Source organism: Cololabis saira, chromosome 17 (genome assembly GCF_033807715.1).
Source record: "Cololabis saira isolate AMF1-May2022 chromosome 17, fColSai1.1, whole genome shotgun sequence".
NCBI lineage: Eukaryota > Metazoa > Chordata > Actinopteri > Beloniformes > Belonidae > Cololabis > Cololabis saira.
The window spans coordinates 41450030-41469912 of record NC_084603.1 but is presented as its reverse complement, the minus strand read 5'-3'; the positions used below and the strand labels follow the sequence as shown (position 1 = coordinate 41469912).

Sequence of the window (19883 nt, the reverse complement as noted above, 5' to 3'; positions counted from 1 at the left end):
TTAACTTTTTAAATATATACAGCCATCCATCCTTCCTTTAGTTCAATTTCAATTTTAATTAAAATAAATTGTATTCATATAAAGTCTATTACAAGATAAATTGTCTCTAGGTTCTTTCCAGAGACCCAGAACAACAGTCCAGTCCACGGTTTATATGTAACATGTTATGGATGAAGCAGCTTCCTGCTGTCCCACCTCCTACAATTAGCCAACGCCAGTACTCAGGGGGGATGGTGGATTTTAACATATGGGGACAGATAATTTGTGCTGATTACAAATAATATAATATATTACAAATAATAGCAGTGACCAAAACAGCTGCAGAAATACTGCAGGAATGACATAGCAGCAGTTAAATGCAGCCTTCTGTAAGCTTTAAATATCCACTGGGCTTACATCAAATACATCAAAACACAACAATAAAAAACACTTTTCTCAACTTATCAATATGACTCTGTCCTTCACAGGATAAGTAACATGGATCACTGCAAAAACTCACAATCTTAACAAGAATATTTGTCTTATTTCTAGTTAAAATGTCTCATTTTAGTAAAAAAATCTCATTGCACTTAAAACAAGACTGATCACTGGAAAAAACAACAATTTTCACCTGTTTCAAGTAGATTTTCACTTGAAATAAGTAGAAAAATCTGCCAGTGGAACAAGATTTTTTTGCTTGTAATGAGAAGATAAATCTTGTCCCATTGGCAGATTTTTCTACTTATTTCAAGTGAAAATGTACTTGAAACAGGTGAAAATTGTCAAATAAGTTATTTTTCTGGTGTTATTTTTCTGGTGATGACTCTAAATGTTGAAATAGCAGTAAAACCACATTCATTGATGAAATGACATAAGGGATGGAAAGGAGGGATGGCAGTTTTACAGGGGGGATGATTTGGACCGTTTTTATTTCAGGGGGGGATGATTTGGACCGTTTTTATTTCAGGGGGGGGTTTGATTTGGACCGTTTTTATTTCAGGGGGGATGATTTGGACCGTTTTTATTTCAGGGGGGGATGCCACCCCCCCTCATCCCCCCTCAACTCCAGTGCTGGCGAACGCGACTGTTGCTCACTTTGGCAAAAGACACCAGACATCTGTGAAATAAAACTCTTGTTTATTTTACAGTGCAGTGAAAATGAAATGTCTCATCTTTTTAACCCTTGTCTTTTCAAAGTACAACCTCCTCTTTTTGACAGAAGCGTCTCTTCAAGATCCATTTAATTAGTTTAATTGGTGAACTCCATTTCATATAAAAGACCACTAAATACAACTGAAAGCTCTGGCGAAGAATTAGAAAAGCTAGGAGAAGGGCTTTCAGATGAAATAATGTTACAGCTGTGTGAAAAAGTCAACCCTTCCCATCACCACCACCACCACCTTTACCATTCACCCCCCCCCCCATAAACGTCACCTGATCATAGTAGGTCTTTACATTTGGCTAATATAATCAAAAGGCAACATGTAACTTTCCATTGTAAAATTATCTATTTAACAAAGAAAACATGAAAGAAGGAAAACGTGGGAAATTCTAAATACCACCATGATTTTCTAGCTTGAAGATCTATCTTTAGCAGCAATAACTTAAAGTATTTGTTTTCTGTAGGACTTTAAGTCTCTCACTGGGTTGTGGAGGAATTGTGGTCCATTCCTGTTTACAGCGTAGTTTCAGTTCATTGTTTCTGGGGATTTACTTAATCACAGCTCTACAGGACTGTCTCAGAAAATTTGAATATTTTGATAAAGTTTTTTATTTTCTTTAATGCAATTAAAAAAAAATGTCATACATTCTGGATTCATTACAAATCAACTGAAATATTGCAAGCCTTTTATTATTTTAATATTGCTGATTATGGTTTACAGTTTAAGATTAAGATTTCCAGAATATTCTAATATTTTGAGATAGGATATTTGAGTTTTCTTAAGCTGTAAGCCATGATCAGCAATATTAAAATAATAAAAGGCTTGCAATATTTCAGTTGATTTGTAATGAATCCAGAATGTATGACATTTTTGTATTACAGAAAATAAAGGACTTTATCACAATATTCTAATTCTCTGAGACAGTCCTGTACATCCAAAACCTTGATTCCTACATTTTTCAGTCACTCTGATGCGCTTCGCATTTGTCTCTAAGACACACTGTTGGACAGAGAAGTTTGTAGTCCTGGTTCCCAGGCCCCCTCACTACTAAACAACCCCCCATCACCACCCCTCCACCACCGTGCCTAACAGTGGCACTGGGGATCCACTGCATTCTCATCCATCCATGGGACATTTTCCCAGAAGTCTAGTGGTTTTCACATGCAGGTTTGTGAACCTCAGTGATGTTTCCATGCTCTTTGTGGCCCATTTTCAAACAAAGTCTACTTATTCAGTCTCCAAATGATGCTGTCATGGACTTCAACATTTAATGGCCATGGTTACATGATGTTTTTTTAATTCAGATTTAATTATTCCGAATTAAATAATTCAGAATGAAACTAGTTTACTTGAGTTTACATGGAAATAGTAATTCCGAATTGAGGTTTACATGGAAAACACGTTTGATGGTCTTTCTCCAATTCCTCTCCAGGTCTGGGGGTTGGGAAGGTTCTGATTGGATAGGGGGGGGACCGGAAGTTAAACTACCGGAAGAAAAACTAACTTAGCCGCTACAACTTTGAAAAGATCACAATTGTGATGTTTCCTGTTTCCATCTGTTCTTTTAATTATTTCTATTTATTAAATAAATGCTCTCTGCTCTTGACCAGCGTTTACTGCTGCTGCATCTTGAAACTTTGTTAGAAAACCAGCCCAGCAGGAATATAAGCGTCATGGAGACAGACGGGCGAGGGAACGAGCAGAAAGAAAGACCGGAACTAATTTAAAGAGGAATGAGTTTATACATGATCTGGAATTATTCTATTCGGATTTAAAATCAGAATAAACCAGCCACTTACTTCAGAATTAAGTTTAATTGGCCATTTTCATTCGGAATTAGGTGTTTACATGGTATTTTTTACTAATTTTAAATCGGATTTAATTTTAATTCTGAATTAAAGAGGAATTAAACTTCCCATGTAAATGCACTGAATGTGGTGGTTTAGGGCTGCAGAGTGTGAGATGTAGCTCTTAGCTTTTCTTGTATTTCTCTGAATATCCTGTGATATGACGCTGGGGTTCCCCTGCTGGACTGAGAGGCTTCACAACCGCCGGGATTGTTTTTCTCCAGACCAGCAAAATGTGTGTAGTTGTGGACGTGTACGTACCTGCTGATAATGGATTCATCCAGAGCTGCTGATCAGCAGCACCGGGCTCAAACGTACCGTCTTACATCCTGTTAGCAGTAGGGAGGGAAATAGCATTGCCCACAATGGTTTTCTTTTTTGTTTCATTTTTATTGGAATTTATTTTTATGAATTAGTAATGGCACCGTGAAAAAATATGCATGTTTTTATTTGTCTGAGGTTATAGTTGCTTCAGATATCCGACCATGTATGATCAGAGGATTCCATTTTGTATATATCAAGTAAATATGTTTTTTTTTTTAACTTTTATTCACCTTTCATTTCCTGTTTTTCCGTGATATTTTTACAATTAAAATTTGTGTTGACAAAAGTGGGTTGTGTGTCATCACAGAATCTACAAATCAGTGTTTCGGGAGAATCAGAAACACTGACTTTCCATACAGTCAAAATTCAGGTTATTGCTAATATTCCGGTTACTGAAACATTGGGAATATTCCGTTTACATGGTAGTTAATCATTCAGGATATCTGGATCAAACCAGCGACGCGTGGAGAACGTGATGACGCAATTACCGTCATTTCTGCTTCTTCTTCCTGTATCCAAATTCAAAACAAATGCTGCTTCGCGCAACTTTTCTCTCACCTTCTTTTAAATCTTCTATCCCGGTACTTTCTACCGTCTACAAATGCAGAAATGTTAATATCCTTCATTACATTTATGAAGTGATTAGTCTCCTCCTGGTCTTGGTTTCTCCGTGTTTAGAAGAACTTCCTGGACTCAAAAGACCAGGATTCCTTGTGAACAGAACATGTGCAGAAAACAAATTCATGTTCCGTTTGATGGGAATATTCCGTTTGGCGTTTACATGACCCAATATTCAGGTTTTAAAAGGAGTAACCCAGGGCTCATATTGGGGTTTTTAAAAACCCCAATATGAGCAAATTCGGGTTATTCAAAGGGGTTATTGGTGTTTACATGGCCGTGCAAATTCGGGTTATTGCCAATATTCGGGTTTTAAAAGGGTTATTGATGCATGGAAACGCAGTCATAGAAAATGTGATAGAGTTGCAGAGGTTGGTGGGGATTTATGGGCTGCTAACCCTCATCTGTGGCTACTCCAGGCCCTTTTATAATCCTGGCTCTGCCTCCACCCCTACAGTACCTCCATGAATTCCTGCTGTGTTACCGGATAGCCTGTGGTTACCACACAGAGTCGGGGTCAGACATATCAGTGAGCGGCCATCAGGAACATCTATATCTCTCCCAGCTTTCCTCTCCCCGGCCCACGACACTCTTGCAGCGTTGCGTAACTGTTGCCATGGAGGTGAGTTGGAGTTTCCATGGTGCTCCGTTCATTGTTGTGGGAACATCATGTGTTGGCCAGCGTCACACAACCGTTGTAAGAAGCTGTACGTTGGAGCTGTCGAGGGATAAGTGCTTCTCTGTTCAACTTAAACGTCTATTTGTAGTTAGAAACATATCCTTCAACTGGTTCTTTAATGAGACAAAGCAGGCTACACCAGGAAAAAAAGCTTTTTTTTTCTTTTCTTCTTATAACAACTGCACTCTTACATAGATTTTTTTTTTTTTTTTTTTACAGCCATGGACTCCCTTTTTATAACACCACACAAATGTATATATTCAATGGCTTTTCAGAGCTTTACTTGAAAAATGTTGCTTCTGGTAATCTTTTGGTAAATGTCTATGTGAATTGCTGATTTGGAGTTGAGAAACTTTGCAGAACTGGCCTCCTCTCACCCATTTCAGTCGCTCTTTGGTTTGTGACCTTCCAGGTTGAGCGGATTTCACAACCATGTTTGAACTTACCTAAATGATGTGCTCGTTGCACATCAACCTAGGGTCTTTGCTTATAAAGAGCATGCTTTTCTCATGTTTGAATTACTACATTTTCATATACTTTTATGTCACATACAAAACAGTAGAAGTCCAATATATACACCCTCCATTTCTCTTACATTGCCACCACAGGTCCTTCTTCCTTCAGTAGTGGCAAAGATGCCATTGGATGTGTTTGGGCCAAGCTGCTGGCCGACAGTCGAGTAGAAGCATCCATGTTTTGTACTCTAGCCATGCAGTTCAGAAACAGGAAAATCATTATGGACACTAATCTCTAGAAATCCTTTGAAATTATTGGTCAGTTCAGCAACAAAGTCTCACAAACTGGAGAAAACTCCTTCCAAGGGCGGTAGTCTATCTGAAGATGTCTATTTGCTTTGTCAGTTTTGAGAATAATTCTCATTGTGAACCATCAAAATGCAAGCTGCCAGTCGACTGCACATCTGGCAGTTATGAGATGGATCTGAAGAGATAGGATGTGGAGTAACAAGGGCTAAGAGCTGGTAGGTTCGGTCAGGAGTCAGAGTTGGAGCTTTTTCTTCATACCGGCCGGTCCACAGCGTATTGGCAGGGGCTGAGGTTGGACACGGGGTTCTGCACTGTTGGATAAGCAAAGTTGGTGTGCTGCTTGGCTTTGAGCCGCAGGCTAGCCAGGCTGGAGTTGCAGGTGTCTCTGTACATATAGGGGCTTGCTGTGGTGGCGTAGGGGCAAGTGGCTGCAGTCACTGCTACGGAGTTGAGCGCTGTGGGGCTGTTGAGGTTGTTGAGGTTGCCCAAGTTGTTGAGCCCCGTGGCAGGAACCCCGGCCACAGCAGAGGGCACCATGCTGGAGGCCATGTTCATGGAGGGGATGGAGCTGGGGGGGGAGAACATGGGCTGGGATGACAAGGGGCTTACATTCATTGAATTAAAGAATGGGAAGCTCTTGGCAGAGAGCGGACTGCTTGCTAGGCTCTTGGTTGCCCAGTTGTTGTAGGAGTAACCTGTGTACATGTCATCATAGGGCTGCATGAGTCCATTGAACTGGGCACCGAAGCCATTCTTACACAACTCTGCCTGCTGGTTCCTTTCACGTTTTCTCCACTTGGCACGTCGGTTTTTGAACCATACCTATAAGAAGAGAGGGAAGAACAGAGGGAGAATATTGAATTCAGGTGCAGATTCATGGCAAAGCAGGTTATTCTCTGTTTGGAAAGGTTAAAAAAACAGAATATATTACTACTAGTTGTTCACGAGTGAGGGAACGATGGAGCGGGAGATTGACAGACGGATTGGTGCAGCGTCCGCAGTTATGCGGTCGATGTACCGGACCGTCGTGGTGAAGAGGGAACTGAGTCGAAAGGTGAAGCTCTCGATTTACCGGTCAATCTACGCCCCTACCCTCACCTATGGTCATGAACTTTGGGTAGTGACCGAAAGAACAAGATCGCGGATACAAGCGGCCGAGATGAGTTTCCTCCGCAGGGTGGCTGGACGCTCCCTTAGAGATAGGGGGAGGAGTTCGGTCACCCGGGAGGAGCTCGGAGTCGAGCCGCTGCTCCTTCAGCTGAGTCAGCTGAGGTGGCTTGGGCATCTGTACCGGATGCCTCCTGGACGCCTCCCTAGGGAGGAGTTCCAGGCATGTCCCTCCTCCCTAGGGAGGAGTTCCAGGCATGTCCCTCCTCCCTAGGGAGGTGTTGCAGGCATGTCCTTCCTCTCTAGGGAGGTGTTCCAGGTGTGTCCCTCCTCCCTAGGGAGGAGTTCCAGGCATGTCCCTCCTCCCTAGGGAGGTGTTCCAGGCATGTCCCTCCGGGAGGAGACCCCGGGGAAGACACAGGACACGCTGGAGAGACTATGTCTCTCGGCTGGGAACGCCTTGGACTCCCCTCGGAAGAGCTGGAGAAAGAGATGGAGGAAGAGATAGAGGAAGAGCTGGAGTCTGGGGTGAAGGCATAGGCGCCGGAACCGTGGGTGCTTCGGGGCCCGAGCACCCACGGAGATGGCCGAGCACCCACGGGGAGAGCCGAGTAGGGGAGCCCTCATGTCAACAATCACTGATTGGCTAAAGCGGTTTTCAAATAAAGGGCGCACAGCCGCCGCCGGCTTTCCCATTCAAGTGTATGTACTGCAGCTGCGCAAGAGCGCAGGGTCTGAGTGACGCAGAGCCTGCGCGCATACACCTGTGTACACATTTGTTGCAAGTTGCTTGGCGACTGAAAAAAAGTTTTTCCGGTCTGGCGCCGTTTTCCCACTCATTTGGACGTACAGTAGCTACAGCTCGGTTTGCAAAATGCATGTGTCCCTGATTCAAAGAAAAGCCCTGGCTTTAGTTCTTCTTCTGAGGAGGAGGAGACGAGCAGCAGCAGCAAGGAGGGGATGGGTCCATGAAATCCTCATGAAGACAGGATTTGGGGGAATAAAGGCTCGTTCGGGAGCTCCATGATGGCCAGGTCAGGCTGAATCATATTTTATTAAAAAACCTTTCTGAACTATGTTGTTTTTTTTAGCTCATGTCAGTCATTTTAGCGGACCTGTAGTGCTTCAGTTTGCAAAAGTATTGACACGTGGTCTTTTCATAACCATATATTGATCAATGATTCAATTGATCCCCAGATGAGGCATGGAAATGCTATATTTTATTTTAAATTAACATTTTATTGTTAAAAGAGCAAAAGTATATCACATTTCTACCACTTTTAAACACACCAGGTGTGTCCAAATTCTGGGAGATTTCTCTCCACTTTTGTCCCTTTTTATTGATGTCCCGATAGTCCTGCAGTCTCATCCCACAGCTCCTCACAGACTCACAGCCAAGATCATTCTTTCTTCCATGTTGATCGTCTCTGATCTACAAGCTGCAACTTTTTTTTCTCCCTCCACCTTCTCTCCTATTGGACACCGCCGAGATGCCGTCACAGGGCGCACGGTGAAATTAAAAAAAATTCAATTCTACTGTTGTAGATTAGAAACGATCAAGATGGAAGAAAGAATGATCTTGGTTATGAACTATAGAAAAATAGCCTCCTTTTTCCTCAGATGAATACCCGAATTTGTTTAGAATTTGATTATTATTTGTGTGTGTCTGTGTGTGTGTGCGTGCGGCGTTCATGTCCGTTACCGCTGTTAAATCTACGTTGCTGAATTGCTACACTACACTACATGACATTCAGCACCCACCAGCAAAAACATAATTCGGCGCCTATGGGTGAAGGAAGTCTGGGCATCTCTGTTGAGACTGCTGCCCCCACGACCCAGGAACGGATAAGCGGCGGACGATGGATGGATGGATGGATGGATGGATGGATGGATGGATGGATGGATGGATGGATGGATGGATGGATGGATGGATGGATGGATGGATATTACTACTACTGTCACTACTATTGTCATTTAGCAGGCACTTTTATCCAAAGCGACTCACATCTGAGGGAACAAACACACCATTTTGCCCAGGAAGCAATTAGGGTTAAGGGCCTTGCTCAAGGGCCTAGGGTGGCTCTTCTTGGTTGCCATTCCAGGGCTTGAACTTGCCCACAAGCCCACCAATGTAGCCACTAGACTACAACTCCTACTTTCAGTAAAAAAGGACTAAATAAACAAATAGTTACCAGCAGGGCTCTGATAATATGATGTCATCAATTAAATGGGGGAAATGTTGCACCAGAAGTTAAGTTGTCTTTCTTTAACTTCTGAATGCGCGTTGACATGTGTCTGGATTAATCCTCAAATGTTCCGTGGCCCACTGAGCCTCAGCAACCAAAAGTATTCTTTGAGTGTCGGGTCTAAATCAAGCCTCAAATGTCTTGTGTTTGTAAGCGGTATCCTAGGATCTCCCGCACCGCACTTGTTCCTCTAAAAATATTGCTAGTCATGTATGTATGTTTGTTAAAAAAAAAAGGAAGATTAGCACAAAATGGTTTGTCTTAGTTTAAGGCAAATGCAGCCTCAGAAGAACAACACATGTATTACACGTGTGAAAAAGAAAAAGAAATCCTGTGGGCAATACTAAGTACCCCTGTGATTCAGAGGCTTGTAGGTCCACCTTTAACGTGTTGATGTATTCACTTCCTGTATAACTTTATTGGTCCCTAACATGGGAGAAGAAGATTTGGTGCATTTTTCTTTTATGTTGGTTACGTTCACTGAGGTTTCTGAGAATTCACCTCTACGCAGCTCTCTTCAGGTCTCATCCCAGTGTTTCACTTCAGCTGAGTTCTGGACTTTGACTACACTATTCCAAAACCCTGATTCCTTTTCTTTTTAAGCCATTTTGATGTAGATTTGCTGGTGTGGTTTTGACAATTAAGCTGCCATCCATCCATCCATCCATCCATCCATCCACCCATCAACTTCTGCTTATCTGAGATCTGTTAGTGTCGGGTTGAGCAGTCCGAGCAACGAGGCCCGGACCTCCCTGCCCCCAACTACGTCCACTAGCTCCTTTGGTGAGATAATGACGTTCCCAAGCTAGCCGAGACATATGATCACTCCAGTGTGTCCTGGGTCTTCCCCAGGGCTTCCTCCCAGTTGGACACATCCGAAACACCTCCCTAGGGAGGCGCCCGGCAGGCATCCTCAACAGATGCCAGAGTCGCACTTTCACTGATTTCCTCCTCCTGACTCAGACGTCTGACTCCAACCCCCCGACCAATCGGTGGCCTGTAGTGTGATGATGTCAGATACAGCCGACTCAGCAGCTTAGAACCTCGGCAGAATAGATACAGAAAAGTATCTACTCGGCACGTTAGACCCCTAGTGGAGAATTCCAAGGGCGAGGCGAGGCGAGTCGGGCTGAGTAGGTACTATTGGAAAAGAGCCATAACAGGACCTAATATCCACAAAAATGAGAGCAGTGATGTTGAGGTCATGAAACCAGACCCCCCCCCTCCGATCCTTGACTGTGCCTAGAAAGAGAGTGTGATATCCCTGTAGTTGTAGCACACCCGCCCCCCCTTCTCAACCCTTGTGCTGTCTTTGGGTCAAAATGACCCAATTCTTCTATCCTTCTTTCCTTCTGCCATGCTCTCTCCTTCCTTCTTCCTTTCCTATTTTCCTCCTTTTTTACCCTCCTTTACTCCTTTTTCTTCCTACCTCCCTTTCGTCAATCGTTCCTTTATTATCTTCTTTGCTTTTCCTTCCTTCTTTCCTTATTTTCTCCATTCCTTCCTTCTTCCCTCCCTTCTTTCTTTCCTTTTCTCCATTCCTTCCTCCCTCCTTTCTTTCCTTTTCTCCCTTCTTTCTTTCCTTTCTCCCTTCCATCTTTTCTCCCTTCTTTCCTCCCTTCCATCTTTTCCCCCTTCCTTACTCCCTTTCCTACTTCCTTCCTTCTTTCCTTCATTTCTCCTTTCTCCCTTCCTTCCATCTTTTCCCCCTTCCTTACTTCCTTTCCTAATTCCTTCCTTCTTTCCTTCTTTTCTCTTTTCTTCCTTACTTCCTTCTTTCCTCCCTTCCATCTTTTCTCCCTTCCTTACTCCCTTTCCTACTTCCTTCCTTCTTTCCTTATTTTCTCCTTTCCTAATTCCTTCCTTCTTTCCTTCTTTTCTCTTTTCTTCCTTACTTCCTTCTTTCCTCCCTTCCATCTTTTCTCCCTTCCTTACTCCCTTTCCTACTTCCTTCCTTCTTTCCTTCCTTTCTCCTTTCTCCCTTCCTTACTCCCTTTCCTACTAACTTCCTTCTTTCTTTCTTTTCTCCTTTCTTCCTTACTTCCTTCTTTCCTCCCTTCCATCTTTTCTCCCTTCCTTACTCCCTTTCCTACTTCCTTCCTTCTTTCCTTATTTTCTCCTTTCCTACTTCCTTCCTTCTTTCCTTCTTTTCTCCTTTCTCCCTTCCTTCCATCTTTTATCCCTTCTTTTCTCCCTTCCTTACTCCCTTTTCTACTTCCTTCCTTCTTTCCTTCTTTTCTCCTTTCTTCCTTACTTCCTTCTTTCCTTCCTTCCATCTTTTCTCCCTTCCTTCATTCCTTCTTTTCTCCCTTCACCCTCCCTTGACCCAAAGACAGCACACGGGTTAAAATCCCCCTAACTCTAACCCTAAAATGGCCACCCCGGTTTGCCACCCGGAGGGACCGGCCCTCATGTACACACAATGCTGCAGAGGCGTGTCATGTCATATCCAATTTCCTCCGATTCATTTTTGCTTCAGCTTGCTAGACACGTCTTCACATATGTCTCTAGAATACTCCGGTATGCAGATGAGATCATGGTCCCCTCGACGGCTGCCAGGTTCCCGGGTCTAATGGCTGCACAACAACGCCTGCAACGCTGGCCTCACAGTAGGTATGAGGTGTGGGCACTGAGATCATGTGTTTTGTGCTGGACATCAAGGTCAAACGACTTCCTTCTGGTCCCATATCTCCTACGACAATAGGAGCAAAGGGACCTTCAGCAAGAGTTGGCTCTCCAAAACCATTGCCTATATCTTTGCCTCTTGGCATCGTGTTAACACACACGAATAATCCTGACCAGTTTACTGCCAAAATGTTGACTTTTATAGGGATCTCTACACCTGCTAGCGATCATGTTCATTAGGGGCTGATTATTAGAAGTACCTGGCTGCAACCTCTCTTCCTAAATCCTATGGAAGCAGTAACTTGATGCTTAGGCCCCGTTTCCAGGTAGCAAAAACGGTGGTGTTTTCACGCGTTTTGGCCGTTCGTTTACACGAAAACGAAGCTCAAAGTCACAAAAAACGATAATTTCTGAAAACTCCGGCCAAAGAGGAGATTTGCAAAAACTCCATCTTCACGTATCCAAACACCACGACGACTCCAAGGAAGTTAAGCTGCTGCTGTGGTGACTGGCGCAGGAGTCACACAAAACTACTATCTGCTGTGAAGAGAAAGTTTTAATTTGTCTGTGTTGGTGAATATTGAGATGCATCAGCTCCCCGCAGCCTCACTCAGAGTTTGAATTGATTTGATTTTGGAGAACAAGGAAAAAAAAAAGAATAACTGAACGAGTTATTTCCAAATGACTTTTTCTATCAAAAATTCCCTTTAGTCAATAAAGTCTAATTCTAAAACACATACAGGGTGTCTTAACCCCTCTCAGATGATTTTAGTAATATTGTGTATGCAGAGTTTTTTCAAAGACATAATGATCCTAGAAAGTAAGTTGAAGTGTATCATCAAACAGTTTTATTAGAGAAGCTTATTAAAACTAATCATTCACTTATTTGAATAGTGAGATCCTGATGAAAGAAATGTCAGGGAAGGGCACTCTTCACATTTGTCTTTTTACCATCCTATATTTAGAGGATATGAATTGGATTCAAGCTTTATGGAAAAATCTAAATTGGGTGGTTTTAGAAATAAAAACTGCATCAAGTTCTTCTGTCACGAAAGTTCTGGACAAACTTTACTCTCATTTTGATTTGGAGCGAAAGACAATAAATCCACGACGTGCCAAAAATGACTCGCTCATCTGTTAACGCTCGTGTGTTTGTTTTACATTAAAATAGTTTGGTATCAGACCTTTCACCCCTTTAATCCCCATGAAACTTTGACGGGCCGTTCTTATGTCGGTACTCAGCCCCCTCCTGGCCTCGTGGCCTCCTGGCCTCCTGGCCTCCTGGCCTCCTGGCCCCTTGGCCTCCGTGTTGTGTACAACCCAATCCACTGTTATCATAGCAACAAAATGCTGTTGACTTTGATATGAGTTTAGAGTGAATGACTCTGAGTTTTCCATGGCGCTTAGAGACAGCAGGGGAAACCCCTGTTAGAGGATCCCATCTTTGTCGTGTCTTGGAAACGGAGTCATCTGACGGTACGTAGCCTGAATGTCAAGGCTCTTCTGCTGCTCGTCTGCAGCGACTGCCGTTTGTGAAAGTCCTCACGAGTCACGACCAGGAGCTGCTCTTTAATGTTTCCCTCCCGGTTCCCAAGATGGCCCAAATAAATGTCACGCTGTAAAGTCAAACGGTGCAGGAATCCCATCGTGTCAGCGGCACGTCTGCTGCTTTGAAAACTTCAGTCACAACAACAAGTGGCGTTTAGGAGTGAAGCAGATCATAAACTGATGCACTTCAGTGTTTCATTCAGGACGAGAGTACGTGAGTACGATGTCTGTTTAGTTTGTCATTCCTTCAAACAGCATTGCTCTAATAAACAATTATATTTAAACTCAGTACCTCCTCTTTTAAGGTGTTTTTTCAAAGTTTTGTGTGCATGTAAAATCATAAAAATATTTAGCTTACTGTAGTGGCCCTTCATCGTATCAGGCAAACACTGGCTCACAAAACTAGCTAGAACTTTATTCACATGCCATCATTTATTGAACCAAAAAGCAACAACAATGCTCAGCTCCCCGTTACGGCTTCAGATGTCCCATCAGCGCTTGACGGGTTAGTCATCAGCTGGGACGCAGAACTCAGCAAGTCAGACGTTGACGTCCATGACGGCACAATTAGAAGATGACTAAACCAGAAGAAAGCAGCTTCTGTTTAGAACGAACAGGGAAGCTGTAAAATTCAGAATCCAATTTAAAATGTTATTACTTGCATATAAAGCCAAAACGGCTTAGCTCCGCATTATTTGCAAGACCTGATAGTGCCTTATGTTCCTGGCAGAACTCTCCGTTCTCGGAGTGCAGGTTTACTCCTAGTTCCTAGAGTATCCAAATGTAGATTTGGAGGACGGGCGTTCTGCTATCAGGCACCATTACTATGGAAACAAATTCCAATCTGGGTTAAGGAGGCTGACACCTCCTCCACCTTTAAAACTAAACTTAAAACCTTTCTGTTTAGTAAAGCCTATAGTTAGTGTTTAGTAAACCTCTAGCTGGTGTTGGTAAATCTCTATTTAGTGTAAACTCTAGTGTGTTAGAGTCAGTGGTCCTAGTTGCAGCTATAGAACAAAACTATAATAGTTAGTCTCAAACATATCTTTGTGGTAGATATGCTGCTATAGGCCTATGCTGCAGGGGGGCGCCGACATGATCCACTGGGCGGTGCCTCTCACCCTTCTTCTCCTCTCCTCTTCCCTTCCTCTCTTCTCCATTTCCATTTTTATTTATTATAACTATCTCATAGCCATCATTTTTGTCCATCGCTCCTGTAGTTTCTTGTGCTGGCCCCCTTTTTTCTCTTTTGTGCATGTTTGCAGGCCAGAGCTTCGGGAGCTGCGTGCTGGCCTGCAGTCGGTCATCCTGTTGCTGCTTCCACCTGCCTGCGCCCCCTCCGGTCATCCCGCTGCTGCTTCCACCTGCCTGCGGTCCCCACTCCCGGTCATCCCGTTGCTGCTTCCACCTGCCTGCTGTGCTGCTGACGTCCCCGACGCCCCCAGTCTGGCCCTCGGCAGGATGGTGCCCCCTTATGATCCAGGTCCTGGTCCAGGTCTCTCCCCCCCTTATGATCCAGGTCCTGGTCCAGGTTTCTTCCCTCTTAAAGGGGAGTTTTTCTTGCCACTGTTTGGCTTAAGACTTTTCTCCCACGAGTTTTTACCTGCCATTGTTTATGTAATAATTGCTCGGGCGTTCTGGGTCTCTGGAAAGCGTCTGGAGACAACTTTTGTTGTATTAGACACTATATAAATAAAATTGAATTGAATTGAATGTTTGGCTCTAAAACCACGTATCATGTTTCATGAAAAAAAACAGGATTTCAACAGAAACCCCACCTACCCAGTGTCAAGCACGGTGGCAGAGGCAGGATGATATGGGCGGCTTACAGTCATCCAGCCTACCGTGAACTCCTGAAGACGAATGCGACGCCAGCGATCGGAAGTACGGCAGTCCGTCTACTTCAGAACATTTTGGAATAACGTATTCAGTGTCCAGACTTCAACCTGCCTGAAATGTTGCGGTGTGACCTTTACAGAGCTGCCCATGAGCAAAAACCTCAATAAACTAAAGTGTTGGACAGAAAATGGATCCCATCTTCTTCTTCCGATGTTGGACATCGGTAAATTCATACAGGGGTTATTTCTGGATATGTGATTATTTTTTTTCTTCAATCCTACTTCATAAATAATGACAATCAAAAAAGAGTGTACGTATGTTGTCGCTCGTCTGAGGTTGGATTTATAATATTCACGAAAATCCAACCATTTTATTGTTTTATAAGACAAAACAATGCAGGATTGACATAGGGGGTGATAACTTGTATTTGTGCTGTTATGCTTCTCACCTCAAAAGTTATAGAAGGTAAACACACCTGGGATTCTTCCGCTTGGTTGCAACCAATAAACATTTAGTAGAGTTACAACTGAACACCATTGGAACCCTCTGCTTATAGAGGGAATGCAATGACGTCACAGATGCAACTTCACGGCGGGTTACGCCCACTGACTGGCAGAAAGACTTAGTGGCAAAAAGACTGAGTGGCAGAAAGACTGAGTGGCAGCGTAAACTTTCAGTTTGAGCAACTGGAAAACATCTAAAATGGGAAAGAGCTGTTGTGCGATCGACTGTACTCATAGATTTAGCAAGAAATCGGAGTTATCGTTTTACAGACTGATGAAAAATAAGCTTAAGAGAGACAAATGGGTCGCTGCAATTCACAGAAACAACTGGATTCCAGGCACCGAAACGTCGATTTGCGGTTCCCATTTTGTATCAGGTAATGTTGGATTTTTGGGTAGCTAACGTTAAACGGTCAAATCATAAAGTTCGGTGTCCTCATCACTTTAATTTCTACAACAAACCTGTCTTGAAGTCGGACCAAGCGTCAAGACTGTATGAGTGTAAGAGCGTAAGAGCGTAAGAGCGTATGCCTTCAAGCTTTGCTTCGTGTATTTCCCCGGCGTAGAAATTAAGTCCACATAAATATCAGGAAACTGGATTTGTGGCCAAATATTAATGTCCATGGACCACTGGTTCTTGGGGTAACTGTACCAAATATTAATGTCCATGGACCACTGGTTCTAGGGGGACCTGTACCAAATATTAATGTCCATGGACCACTGGTTCTTGGTAACTGTACCATATATTAATGTCCATGGACCACTGGTTCTTGGTAACTGTACCAAATATTAATGTCCATGGACCACTGGTTCTTGGTAACTGTACCAAATATTAATGTCCATGGACCACTGGTTCTTGGTAACTGTACCAAATATTAATGTCCATGGACCACTGGTTCTTGGTAACTGTACCAAATATTAATGTCCATGGACCACTGGTTCTTGGTAACTGTACCAAATATTAATGTCCATGGACCACTGGTTCTTGGGGTAACTGTACCAAATATTAATGTCCATGGACCACTGGTTCTTGGTAACTGTACCAAATATGAATGTCCATGGACCACTGGTTCTTGGTAACTGTACCAAATATTAATGTCCATGGACCACTGGTTCTTGGGGTAACTGTACGGTTCACTGTCAAGTCCAACTGCCTTTAATTTAAGCTGATAATCGTCTGTTATCCCGTCTTCTCCACTAGTTGCAGCAATTGTTTGCTGATGTTTTGCCACTCAGTGTGAGTAAGGGGGCTGGTCCAGTGGGGAAGTGACGTCAATGCAGACCCATTTTATAATATTGATAATGAAATCGACGCTTTTGCAGTCAACCCTCTGTCCCCAGAGATTGGACTACGTGTTATTGATATCTTCTCCCAGAATCCAACTTTGATGATTAAAAGCCGCTCCGTGACAAATCATGTGAGTAAAGTGGCAGGTGACATATGTGGGGCATGTGGGAATCTGTCTGCATGCACGCCTTTAGAAGTCCCACTGACGGACATTAGAGGCAAAGCAGCGTGCAGGCTGTTGTCCGTTCAAAATAACAACCAAGAGCGCGCACTATGTGACCTTTCATCCAGCCAATATTCATTTGATCCATTACTTGTCAGGCAGGCCAACGATTGTATTGTCGTCCATCACCGTGGGTGTCCTGCTGCATATAGCTGCCCCGACCAAACGTCTGGGCGGGGCAACATTCTCCTGCACCTCTGACATTTAAATTTAAAGACCGAACTCAGACTTTAGAGGTGGGAATGAACCATCTTAACCAGAGCATTCATGACAACTGCAGGTTTTCATTTATTTCATATAACAATTTGAGAATGAAGAGAAAACTTGACTTGACTGACTGCAGCCTGCACGGCTACAAAGTCATTACGAAAGATGTTTGACTGGCATGCACATGTATTTATTCCTTAATTACTTAATGAGATTACAGCCCGAGTTAAAATCATCTGAGAAGGAAATGAAAGGCTGTGTTATTCATTAAGTCACGTGTACTGGAGTGCATGTGAACAAGTAATGCAGCATAAACAAAGGCTGCAAACGCCCAGGGGCTGCTTGTGCCAAGTTCCCAGAAACTTTGCAAGGCAGGTACAGTACGCTGGGGACCTTTGGAAGTTTGAACGTTTTCACTGGGAATCTTAGGAATTAACAGTAATCTAGAGGAATCAATAAAAGATATACAAACATATAAACGTTTTGGTTGGTCATAAGCAGACATGCATGCTTACTCACCTACATTGAATATTCACATTTTTAATTTTGATATATTTGTGAGAATCATTTTTACAGATTTTGTTTCTGTAAACAACACTAGAAAAAAATGCATTCTGGATTAAATCAATATTTTTCCCTTTGACCCTACCCTTTAACAAAATATATGAATGTATTTAAATTAAACAGTTTTATGTATTATACATACATATATATATATATATATATATATATATATATATATATATATATATATATATATATATATATGCAAGCCGCAGATATTTATGTTGTTAGATTAGATATTTACTACATGTACGTTCTGCTATCAGGCACCACTACTATGGAACCAACTTCCAATCTGGGTTAAGGAGGCTGACACCACCTCCACCTTTAAAACTAAACTTAAAACATTTCTGTTTAGTAAAGCCTATAGTTAGTGTTTAGTAAACTTCTAGCTGGTGTTGGTAAATCTCTAGGTAGTGTAAACTTTAGTGTGTCAGAGTCGCTCCTGTAGTTTCTTGTGCTGGCCCCCCCTTCTCCTCCCTTTTCTCTCTTTTGTCCATGTTGCAGCATCCTTTGCCGGACACCGGAACCTGCAGGTGGTCGTGGGTGGCTTGTAGCTTGCATTACGGAGTACAAGTCTTTCCCTGACCCTGCACCCCAACCTGGGACTTGCTGATTGGGCCGGAGCTTCGGGAGCTGCGTGCTGGCCTGCGGTCCCCACCCCTGGTCATCCCGTTGCTGCTTCCACCTGCCTGCTGTGCTGTTGCCGTCCCTGACCCACCTAGGGTGACCAGATGTCCCGCTTTGTGCGGGACTGCACCGCATTTTCATCACCTTTTCTGCGTCCCGCATATTGAGACGATGTCCCGCAATTTGATTGACATCTGTATTTTTTTTTTTACCTCTGGCTTTCGTCCAATGGATGCGAAGAAAACAGAGACGGCTGTCATTACGGGGCTGTTTATTTGATGATGATGCTGTCAATAAAACTGCGCACATGTGTGGTCAAGTGTGGTCAAGTGTGTACGTGACGTGCGTTGCTGCTGCAGCTGCGCGCCGCGTACACGCGCACACGCGCAACGGTGGCGGTGCTGAAAACAGTCTTGACTCGACTGAAGGAGAAACAGGCTAAAAATGATGGAAACGACAACAAAAAAGAGGTGATGCAGCTATAAGAAAGACTGGGAAATTTTACTAAATTAAATTAAATTTACTTGAATTTTATTTGTTGTTCCCTCCTGGCTGGTTTTGATTTATTAATACGATTTGATTTTATCAGATATGTTTCATTGTGCCTAATTTCAAGTGATATGCAATTGGCTTAGGAGGATGGTTTTAAAGACGTGAAATTAAATTTATTATGTTCCCTCCTGGTTGGTTTTGATTTCTATTAATCTGGTTTTACTTAATTTTTTATTTTATTTTGTTAATGGAATGCAGTAGTTGGGTTATAGCCACTACTGAGTGAAAAGTGTTTATGGATGGTTTATGAAGTGATCCATTAAAGTTCCTTAAACTAAATACTGTACCTGTCTTTTTTGGCTGTATGAGCTAAGGGACGTAATAGAAATGTTCATTTTTTAAGTTACATTATGTCAAAATTTTAGACTACCTCTCAGTATTGGTAATGTGTCCGGGTGTCCCACATTGTCCCACACAAACATACTCTTTGTCCCACATTTAGTTTGTTGAGATCTGGTCACCCTAGACCCACCAGTCTGGCCCTCGGCAGGAGGGCCCCCCCTGATGAGCCTGGTCCTGCTCAAGGTTTCTTCCCTCCTAAAGGGGAGTTTTTCCTTGCCACTGTTTGGCTTAAGGTTTTTCTGCCATTGTTTATGTAATAACTTGCATTTATTTTGTCTTAGTTTTGATTCTAATTCCGGTTAGAGCGCCCCGAGTGGTGGAAGAAAAATCCACAGAATAGAAACCTTTGTATAAGCTGCACCGTTGAAAACCTATGAAAAAAGTAGCGGCTTATAGTCCAGAAAATACGGTAATCAGATATTTCCCTGTCATTCAGTGTTGTGCATGCTGCAGTGATGGGATGATGCATTGGTGAGGCTGGTACCCACCCGGACCCGGGCCTCCGTGAGGTTGGTCCACACAGCGATCTCCTCCCTGGTGCTCATGTCGGGGTAGCGGTTCCTCTGGAACGTGGCCTCCAGCTCCTGCAGCTGCTGGCTGGTGAAGTGAGTCCTCTGCCGCCGCTGCTTCTTCTTCAGAGAGCCGTCTTCGGCGCTGGACTCGTCCAGCTGGTTCTGGTGGGATTTCTCTGTGTCTGCAGATATACAGGAAGAAAAAACACTTTGCATCAGCCGAGGGATCTGTAGCGAGAGAGCAGGACCCGCGTGGACGTGGAGCCCCAGCAGCAGCAGCAGCAGCAGGAGCAGGAGGAGGAGGAGGCCGGAAACCAGGGGGG

General features: G+C 43.3%; 1 protein-coding gene across 1 annotated transcript in view; it reads right to left on the bottom strand.

Moving 5' to 3' along the window:
* Positions 1-4044: 4044 nt before the first annotated feature.
* pitx3 (paired-like homeodomain 3) overlaps positions 4045-19883 on the bottom strand; it is a 42389-nt gene continuing 26550 nt past the window's right edge. Inside the window, exons 3-4 of the mRNA XM_061745277.1 lie at positions 19537-19742; positions 4045-6196 (exon numbers count right to left, since the gene is read on the bottom strand). Coding sequence (XP_061601261.1) covers positions 5627-6196; positions 19537-19742 — 776 coding nt within the window. The 3' untranslated portion in view covers positions 4045-5626. The remainder of the gene's footprint in view (positions 6197-19536; positions 19743-19883) is intronic.